The sequence below is a fragment of the Populus alba genome, chromosome 5 (assembly GCF_005239225.2).
Source record: "Populus alba chromosome 5, ASM523922v2, whole genome shotgun sequence".
Lineage (NCBI taxonomy): Eukaryota > Viridiplantae > Streptophyta > Magnoliopsida > Malpighiales > Salicaceae > Populus > Populus alba.
In genome coordinates this window covers 18145936-18156894 of record NC_133288.1, presented here as the reverse complement: position 1 = coordinate 18156894, position 10959 = coordinate 18145936, and the positions used below count along the sequence as shown (strand labels likewise).

At 32.4% G+C, this 10959-nt stretch overlaps 1 protein-coding gene across 1 annotated transcript; it reads left to right on the top strand.

Moving 5' to 3' along the window:
* The first annotated feature begins 6740 nt into the window (after nucleotides 1–6740).
* LOC118029230 (uncharacterized) lies at nucleotides 6741–7806 on the top strand. Its single transcript, XM_035033063.1, has one exon. The coding sequence runs from the start codon at nucleotides 6863–6865 to the stop codon at nucleotides 7766–7768; it is 906 nt and encodes a 301-aa protein (XP_034888954.1). The 5' UTR covers nucleotides 6741–6862; the 3' UTR covers nucleotides 7769–7806.
* Nucleotides 7807–10959: the final 3153 nt, after the last annotated feature.

The following is a 10959-nucleotide window of genomic DNA, read 5'->3' as shown; positions in this document are numbered from 1 at the left end:
AAGATAAAAATTGGGTTTTTTAGTATAAAGTTTTTATTAACCTATTATTTATTTTAATCATATTAATATTTCATATTGAAAAACTTTAGTAGAAGAATATTTTACAAGTTAGCTTGTTAAACTATGAGGGATTATTACCTCATTATTGTTGTAAATTATCAAATTGTAACTTGTAATATTTGTATGCAGAAGGTGCCATCATTCATGCCATGGAATTGCTACAAGTTGCTGAACTATCATATATATATATATATATGCTACTCCTCAGAGATGGATTTGAATATGAGATATTTTCATTCACAAAATCTCAACCTTAAATAACGATAAAATTGTTTTTAGTTTATATGCAATGTATACCAAAGTAAACGATAAAATTAAATTAAACAAAAGAGCTGACAATAAATAAAGTTTGTGACTTAAGAAAATCTCACTTTATATGACACAGACTTCAGATATATAATAAAAACATTCAATCCTACAACATTGATATGTAAATCATATCCTTGGAAATCATCACAACATATCCTTGGCTAGAGGGCCTCTTTTATTCAAGCACCAAACTTATATATTGTTATAGTAGAGATAGACCTTTGAAATTATCATTTACTAGTTAATTATATCCTCCACGACCAGTTGGATCCTCGTTATAACCTCCTCGGCCGTTGGGATTCTCGTTGTAGCCTCCTCGACCGGTGGTTTCAGCTTCGACCTAAGATGAGAAATAGGAAAACAGTAAACATAGCAAGAAGAATCTATGAATATTAACAACTATTTGCAAAATGATCTTCTTTTTGGCAAACGAATTGAAGTTGAGTAGTAAATTCACGAAAGAATCTATGAGGATCCTATATTGTACTAGTAACTAGAAAATGGCCCTTTCTTGGACAAAATAAAATGCACAAGAGATTATATATATACAAACCAAGTGTAAGTGCTGCAGCTCCATCATAATTTAGCGTAGCATTTGCCACCTCAGAAGACATGAGCAGCAAAATTGCAACAAGAAGTGTCATCACCGTGGCAGCCATGGGCCTAGAGAAGGCTGATTTTGCCATGCTAAATTTACACTACACGCAAGAGGGTTTATGATAGATTGTGAGTAAAAGGAAATGCAGAGCAATTTTCGCAATGTGGAGGTTCAGTTGGATTGACTACTATTTATAATGGAAAGTTGAGAAAATGTTAGCATCGTTAAATAATATGTAGAATCCCTTATCATTTTATTGCAAACTCTGGTTAATTGAGACGGACACGAAAGAGGAGACTTGATGCCGGTCCATTTGATCCTCCAATCCAAGGTGCTACTCAATAATACGAGTAAAATAAATTAAGATAAAAAGAAATCACTCTCTGGAATAGCCTTGGTAAATTCAATGGAAACAATTCTGAAATTTCTTATTATAGCTTTTCTTTAACCTAGCTTACAGGTAAATGGGAAATTGAAATAACAAGTTGAAAGGTACTTAATATAAAGAAACTGAATAAAAAGAACAATGCTAAATTGATAAACCCTAATCTAGTTTTCTGAGCAGTTTCGAGGTAGCTCGGCCTCCTGGATGAATGAGATTTACTTCAAAGTAATTGTCTGCCTCTTGTTGCGCCTCCCTTCCCCCTTTTATAGTAACTCTAAGTTATTTGAAAATTAATAAAAATAATGGATAGAATTGACAGTTGTTTTATTGATTTGTATTTGGACTCTTTTTCTTCTCCCAAACGGTATCGTAATTGAATTCCTTCTCTTACTCTAAATGGTGCCGTTTGCATTTGAATTTACTCCCTTGCCAATTGTCAGCTGCGGGAGTTTCTTCATCTCAGCCCTCCACGTAAGTGCTTCTTTTCCCATCTTGATCATACACGTGCTAACTTTATTTCTTTGCTGCAGGTGAGTCTTCTCCAATACGTCTCCTTCATTTCGTCCCCCGACCACAACTTGATCTTGCTCTTTTAGATGCTGCCGGACTGTTACACTCTTATCGTCGTATACTATCAAATTGGCACTCAGGTTACCTTCTAGATCACTTTTATGTTAGCATGCTTAATAATATGATAGTGATTATTTTTTAAAAATATATTTTATTTGAATTTATATTAAAATAATATTTTTTATTTTTAAAAAATTATTTTTGATATTAATACATCAAAATAATATAAAAATGTCAAAAAAATAAAATAATTTTAAATTTAAAAAATATTTTTAAAATACAAAAATAAATAAAACCTAAGAATTGAAGCGGTCAAAGGTGGAGTTCTCGTTTTCTTGAAAGAACCTCAAGGTTCAAGCTTCTCTTGACTCAGCAAGCACATTTACAGCCAGCATTTAAGCGAAAGTATAACCATTTTAATTAATTTCTTTCCCTTTTTTAATACAGGTTTAGGTAATCTGTCATTTTCTCCCTTTCTTCTTTGCCCCATTTCGTGTCTATATTTCAGCTTTGGCTCGTTGTTAATCAAGTGGGAGTAAAAAATAGAGGGAAAACCCCTCCATGTCCAAATAAGAAAATGCTCCATATACCAACCTTTACCTCCAAGTGTTTTTTTGATAAATTAGTAACATTTGGTTATTGGTTAATATTAGATGTTTGTGGTAATCTTACGAACCAGGAAAATCTGTCATGATCATGACAAAAATATAACACCTTTAACATCATGTGACGAGATCGGCTTGTATGATTACCATCTTTTCTAAACCTCTCCCATAGATTAATATATATAAACCACTCCAAACTTAGTAAAAGGATGTTGTGAGTGTTAGTGACACGCTCAAAGATTGATACCGAATGTTTTACCAATAATTTCTTGGAATTAATCTATCAGACGCCCAGAAGAATTATAAAAAGCAACTGGGTCTGGCTCCGAGATGTTTATGACGTCGTGAGGATCCAGGAACTGTAAACCCAATAATTAAGCTCTTTATCACAATGGCATACCCAGAAGAATTATAATTAACCTCTCACGTAAAACTTACAGGAGAAATGATCCGATTTGAGAATGAGGTAGTTCTTTTTCTGGGTTCATCTGAAGGGCCATGGGCCTCAGGCTATGATCCCAGTCCACATTTTCAGAGTTTAATTTACCATTTTTCTTGCTAATCCCATCCGTCCACGAACTGTAGCAACTATTTGCGGTTTATGGAAACAAATCTTTGGACATAACTTCCATATTTCCCGATTTCAAGAGCAACCAGCTTCCACTACTAATTTCATATGACGCCGTGTACGAAATCATGGGCCCCGATAAACCGTCATAAACCGGTACCTATACACCGTATATTATGTCAAGCGAGCACCATGCCAAGCCCATGTCTTTTATTTTCCTAGACCTTGTTATTTGGCAACACGCTGAACATGCATGACGTTTTTAGTGCTATACAGCCACACATTGAACATTCTGGGATAAATAACAAAAACCAGAAGAAAATGAGTCGTGGAAGCTTGCTGAAAGTCAATTTATTAACCCTCCTATAAATTATTTCTGCAACTTTCTCATGGATAACATGAAAGTGATGCAAAACCTCCCACGTGATTTTAACTATGATCTCTCGATATCAGATCCTACGGGGGATAGTTGATAGATGCCCATAACCGACTGATGCATATTCCTTTGATTTGTTTCTGCAACTAGTGATGACGTTTTCTTGTTTTTGTGGGCAATTTTGGAGGAAAACGGAGTAAGGTAAGGGGTGCGCGCGTCCACATAGTTTAGGCTTCGTTTTAATGCAATTGCAAAAAATATCGTCGGGGTATGTGTCGGTGATTCGCTGTCGGGGGAGAAATGAGACATTATTGTTCGGAAAATGACATCTCGGTGAAGCTAAAACCACATACATTGCAGCACGAGGTTTTTATTCGAAGAATGGTGTTGATAGAAGTCTGTACATGGTGGGAGAAGGTGGCGTAGGTCTCGAACAATATGGTAAAGAGAGAAGACCACCTTCTCTCTCCCCCTTCGATTTCATCATGATATATACTCAATAAATACATGTGTAGCTCTTTATGTTTTCTTTGTTCAGTTAGCTGAATTCAATAAATGAAGAATTGCTCTTCCTTTTATTAACAACTCCCACAGTTATGAGCAAATTCAATTAGATATTTGCTCATAACATGTATGTAACCCACGCTTGCCGATTTTTTTTTTTCCTTTAAAATTAATTTTAAGCATGGAAAACTCATCAATCACATAGTAATGTAAAAAAATTCTGAGAGATTCTAATAATTTATTTATAATTAGAATAAATAATGAAAAACAGAAGTATTTTAAGTAGATATTTTTTAACTGTTTGGACTTTGGATTTTACAACTCAACACCAGTGTAGAATCCTTTTAATTTTTTATTTTTTTTAATTTGAAGATAATAGCACATTTTCTTCATCGATCTAGTCCATTGAAAATAATTCAATTTCTCTATATATTGGATTTAAATAAAAAGTTAGTGCAAAATAATATACCTTCTGATAATATTTATCAGGTTAATCTCAAATTTTATTTAGTGTAGAATCTTCTGGAACTAGGGAAATTCATGAACACTCAAACTTCTTGACTGATTACAAAAGCCCCTATATATATATATAAAAGGTCAAGGGTCTCTCTTTTGACATCAAGAAAAGTTACATTAATAAGTTAGTACTATTTATTTCACTTCATTGTAAGTCAGATAATTTTTTAATAAAAAAATAAATATGCAAGCTTTTTAAATATATATTTTTTTATATCAATCAAGAGTAGCTTAATTGACAACCAAACAACTATACGCAAGATTTTGTATCCATAAAACTGCTCGTGTCTCCTCAAAATTCCAAACGAAAACATTAAAAAAAAGAAAAGAAAAAAAAAGGTTCAATTCTCTCTCGCAATTCTGTAACTAGCTCGTTCCACGAATGATCATGCATTGTACCTGATCGCTTGCTTGTTCTTAGTGTTAAGACTTAGGAAACCCAAGAGATGCATTGACCACGGAATTAAGGGATTTATTAACGAGGATCGAGGATTGACGTGTGGCAATCATCACCCGCAACCTGAGATCTAGACCATGATTATCGATTAATTTAATTTGTTGTTTTCTTACGTTGAGGAAAGTAATAGGGAGGAAGGCATGCCACGTTACAGTATTATGCACGTAGGCGACAAACGTGGCCTAGCTAGAGGGAATGGGGATGTTTTCACCTTTTGTTCGTGACCTGTGGAATATTGTATCCATATATATATATATATATTTTGAATTGTGAGTAACATTATTTATACTTATAATGCGGCAGCTGATTTTCAATTTATATGACTAATTAAACTGGTTAGATGAGTAGAGTAACCAATATGAAGTGTTGGCTATAAAAAAAAAATAAAAAAAATTGTGCATATGAGGTTGAAGCTTTGGTTACCTTTTTGAAATGTTGGTTACGTGTATAAAGGTAAAAATGAATTTATTTTTTGAAAAGAACACTTTATAAATAAAATAACAAAAATAAATAAAAATATATTAGTTGAAATAATAATAGAAAAATAAGATAGCAATAAAAAAAATATCAATGTACTAACAGTGATTGAAATTAATTAAAAAATAGGTCTTGTTAACTTAAATTTGTTAAATTATTTTTTAAAATACTAACTAAAGGTGTATTTGTTAAGCAAAAAATATTTTTCTTAAGAAATAATTATTTTCTTCTAATTTTTTAATTGAATCATTTTTTATTTTCTAACATGTTAAAAAATTCATAAGAAAATAAAACAATTATTTTTCATTGTAAAGTTATGGTAGTCAGATGAAGGATATGATAATGTTCGCAAAAGTGATGACAATTTTTCATTGTGAAGTGATGGTAGTTAGATGAGAGAAATGATAATGTTTGTAATATCAAATTAAATGATTAATGAGACATTCTTTAATAGTTTAATTTTTTTAAATTAATTAAGATGAATTTTTAGTATGATGTTAGAGTTTAGACATACACAAAATAGTTAAGGATTCGAATCCCACTTTTTTTTAATTGATATTATAATTTCGACACAAGATAATGTTAACTTTTTAGATTATAGATTTAAAGGGTTTTAACTTCTTAAGAATATATTAAAGAGTTACTATAAAATTATTAATAAGATCTCATTAAGATGACTTTTTGATAATAAGAGTAGTGAGTAGTGACATGAAAGAAACAACAATATTAATAATCATTATAATAATGTTGATGGTGAAAATAGTAAGGTATGTAATATATAGTGATGAAAATATAAAAAAAAATATATGATTTTTGAAACTTAATATAAATTTAAAAAATTAAAATACTAATACTTTGATTAAGTTTAATTGCGTTTTACAAATTTGTGATCCAACTAATCAATTTTATTTAGATTATAAAACATTATTTTATAAGCAATTAATAAGAGGACAAAATATATATGGACCATCATCATATAAATTTAATAAAGATATCAAGCTATATATAAATTATGTATTTATAACAAAATAACACATTATGTGACAAAACCTAATTATTATTATTTTTATCATAATCTAATTCATACTCTTAAAGTAGAGTTTCTATCATCATCTAACCCAGAGGAAGAACAAGACAACGACAAGTTATAAGATGCTTTGACTTATCAACCTCAATCACCATGAAGAAATGCCACGTGAAGCAATAGAACCCACACTAGTACAGATATGAACACCCGACCTTTCTTAGCCCAAACGGCTCGCAACCGACCTCGTTTATATCAATCAAAATCATGCTACAAGCCCCATATTTCTAGTCCCCACACGCATGCCCTTGCACCAACTCTCACACAAAATCTCACCAGTACTACACTTGCTGTTCTATCACCCCAGATCTCTCCCCAAACAAAAAAAGTGATATAGAGCACTGCCTAAGAACATGTACTCTGCAACTGAGCAAATGATGTCTCAATGCCCTCCTAGGTCATTGCCAAAGGAGAAGAAATGGAAATCCAAGGTCGAAGCTGCTCCAAATTGCCCTCGTTGTGCTTCTCCCAACACGAAATTCTGCTACTACAATAACTATAGCTTGTCACAGCCCAGGTATTTTTGCAAGGGTTGTAGAAGGTACTGGACTAAAGGAGGGTCAATAAGAAATGTCCCCGTAGGTGGTGGTTGTCGCAAGTATCGCAGAGCCAGGTCCTCCAAGGTCTCCCAGAATGAAGGTGCTGCGGTTTCGGTGAATTGTTCTAGGACTAGCGAGACGACATTAGCTTGTTCCACGAATAAGGACTCAATGGCTCAACAAGGTGGAGCTAATGGGTCTGATATTGATCTAGCTGTTGTTTTCGCTAAGTTCTTGAATCAAGACTTGAGTTATGAGCCCGGTTTTACTGGTGAAGAATTGCTTGATGAGGGCGGTGATCAGATGGTGGATGTATCGATTTCTTCAAATCCATCGGACAGCTTCCAAAATGATTCAATGATGGAAAGCCTGAAGCGGTCTGATCCTATCCAAGAATCCAATTTACTTGAGGGGCAATCTCAGGTGCTTGTAGGAGACAAGCAACGACTTGAAGAAGAGAGAATTCAAGAACTCGTAGAAAGTCAAGACATGAATGCCTTTGGGTTGCAAGATTTACTGAGCGATGAAATTGTACAAGATGCTTTGTGGTCTGATGATGCAACCTTGCCTAATTTTCCTAATTGGCAGCCCATGCTACAATTTCAAGATTTTGATTCATTTTCAGTGGATGATCGACCAAGAATTTCATCCAATTTTATCAGTGATAATAATTGGAGTTCTTTGGATCTCTCGGGGTTTGAGGTTTTTTCAAGACCTTGATATATACTTTATTATATTTGAACTTTTTTATTAGTTTTTATGTGATGATTTATTCACTTGTTTTTCTCTTTCTTAAAGAATCATAATTATTGTGTTGTTGGAAATTTGTTTAAAAAGCATGATTAATTGAAATATTTAAGGTTAAATTATAGGGTCCATTTATTTTTTGAGTTAAAACTTTGTTAAATTTTTTTTGATTTACGTGGGTGTCCGAGCCAGTTTGCGCACACCACGACTAATCTCACGGCTCACTGAATATCCTGCAAACCTAGTGAACATGTAAGGCACCGCGGGGGTGACAGGCGTGCACGGTGAGGTTTGAACCCAGGATGCAGAGGAAGAGAACAAGTCCCTTCAACCACTAGGCCAAGATCTCAAGTGCTAAAACTTTGTTAAACTTTAATCTTTAATATTTATTATTTAACATGAAATATTAGCATGATTTAAATAAATTATAAGTGAATGAGAAATTAATCTCAAAGAATCTTTTGTTGACATGTTTTGGTGAAACTCAAAATCTTTTAAAAAACTTTATCCTATATTAGAAAAAAATAAAAAATTCTCAGTGTTTATAAAGTGGATAGTTGAAAAGTTAAAAATAGATTCAAATATCACTTAAGCTTTTAAAAAGAAGAGAAATTTTGAGCAAAATGGATTTTGGGTTTAAATTCACACACGCAAGTCAGGTTGAGCTAGGCTTGGGTATGGATTTATTGTAAAATGATATTTTGAGCTACTAAAAATTATTTTTTACTAACTAAAATTTAAACTTAGACCTGGTCCATGAAAATTTATTTTTTTCATCTCATTGTTTATCCATTTCAACCTATGAATGTTAACAATCTTTTCTAAAAGCTTTTAATTTAAGTATAGTTATTTTTATTAATTGTATTCATGCTAGGATTTTAGTTTTGTATCAATTGCAAGTTTGAATAGATGCTTAATATGCTTGTTAATATTCTTTTAATATATTTATGTTGAGAGCATGTTTGACATGAGTTTTTATTTTATTTTTAAATTTAAAATTGTATGTACTCTATGCTTTCCTTGAATATTTTTTATGTAAATAAATTAAATACCATTGCTTACTAGTCTAATATATTTATAAGTTTTGAGAAACAAGTGTTACATAACATACCTATAAGAATGAAAGATCATGGCATAAACATCATTATAGATGGACTACGTGAATAAAATTAATTAAAATATACTATCCATGCCTTATTTTCTCTTTGTTATTGATTTGGTTATAGTAGATGACAAAAAGAATAACCATTGATGGGAAAAAATAAAATAAAATAGGCTCAACTAAACTTAGGGATAAGAAAAGAAAAAAGAAAAATAAAGGAGAGAGAGAGAAGAAGGGCTTAACCAAGCCCAATAAGGAAAAGTGATAAGTGAAAAGAAAGAAAAAAAAAAGTGAAAGAAGAAGGGCCCAACCAAATCCAAGAAGAATAAGAGAGGGGGAAAGAAAGAAAGAAGGAGAGAGAGAGAGAGATGAAGGGCAGAACCTAGCCTAGTGAGAAGGAGAGAAGGGAGCCAACCTAGCTCTAACAAAGTTCAGAATATTGAAGTCTAAAAAGAAAAAAACAGAAGAGAGAAAAGAAGGGCCTAAGCAAGACCAAGAAGAATGAGAGAAAAAATAACATGCCACCATGGAAAACCATCATCAAAGGTTAGAAGGATTTGCATGTATCAGCTAAAGGAGCAAGTTTAAACACACTTCAATATGTGGTTTGCATATGTTAGACAGACTTCTTTTCTATTTTTTATTTTAATCATTGATTTTTTAAGAACTTTTTAATTATTTCAGTCCTCAACTAAACCCAATCAATCCCAATAAAGGAGAGGAGAAGAAAAGAAAGTTTAAATTTCCCAAATAGGCTTAACAACACCCATCAAGAAAAGAGATTAGAAAAAATGAAGGCTATTTTTTTTAATTTTTTGTCTCTCTAGTTTAAAACTTCTATATTTGGGTTCAAAAATTTATTTTGTTTACATTTCAATATCAAATTTAAGAGATTAGATAGAAAGTCACTAGCAAAAGAGGAAGGAGAGTGAAAGTTGTTGGTAGTCTGTTTTTTAAAAACCAACAAAACTAATCGTAGTGTCAATAATTTCTATTTAACAAGAAAATTTTCATCAAGATGTTTCGATCTCTTATATTGCTAAGAAAAAAAAAATGGTTAAGGACTCAGGAATGTTTTGTCATCCAAGTTTAATTTTTATTTTTTGATCGATTAAAGATTGTTTTGATATTAGATATGAGTTTATTGAGGTTTATGAATTTTTTTATTTTTAATTTTCAAGTTTAAAATTAAAGAGGTTGAAAATGGTTTTTTGTATGCAAAGACAGAGCCCAATGGATGAAGAAAAATCAGTGGATGCATGTCGTCTACCTATTTGAGAATTAGAAAGAGCTTCTGAGCTGTGGCATCCACCTGGATGCCAAAAAGCAGTTGCAGTATTCTCGTCATTCTTGCTTTGCACTCGTCAGTATCATTAATCTTGAAACGAGTACCAGGCCCCATCGCCTCCATTAACTTGCGAAGGAATTGCATTGAATTTGTACAATCAAGCTTGGAGGAGAGTACATATTTCAGCTATGAGGTCAAGATCTTAGCACAATATTTTCACATAAAAAGGAAACAAACAATTAATTGGAGAAAAGATGGAGCTGAAAGCTACAAACCTGTTCTGCAACAACTGGAGTTCGAAAATTGAGGTCCTGAAAATTGCAGTCATGTGAGAGAACATCCTCCAATAATTGTACTTCGCTTTTGGGATTGAAGGCAAGGAATAACTTTCGGATAAGGATGCCAATATCATTAGCAGCGAAATCCGATGATAAACCAGGAGCATCATAACTGCACCACACTAATTTCTGTTGGTCCTTTTTGTTCTTTGCTGCAACATTTAGTTGCCTTTGTGTTGCTAATGATACTGGGTTGTTCAAATACCTTGCATTAACAGTAATGGCTCCTTGATGCCATGGCTCACTATGGTGGTGGTAGTTATTAATATGAATATTAGTTTACATATACTTCAATTAATCTTATAAGCTTTAAAATGAACAATTATACAAGTTTTTAGTAGTTTTGAGGAACTCGATAAATATCATTTTTATTTAATCGCTTGATGGAGGTCTAGGCATCCAGCATGCAGAATTTCATGACTTTTAGTGAGGCAAA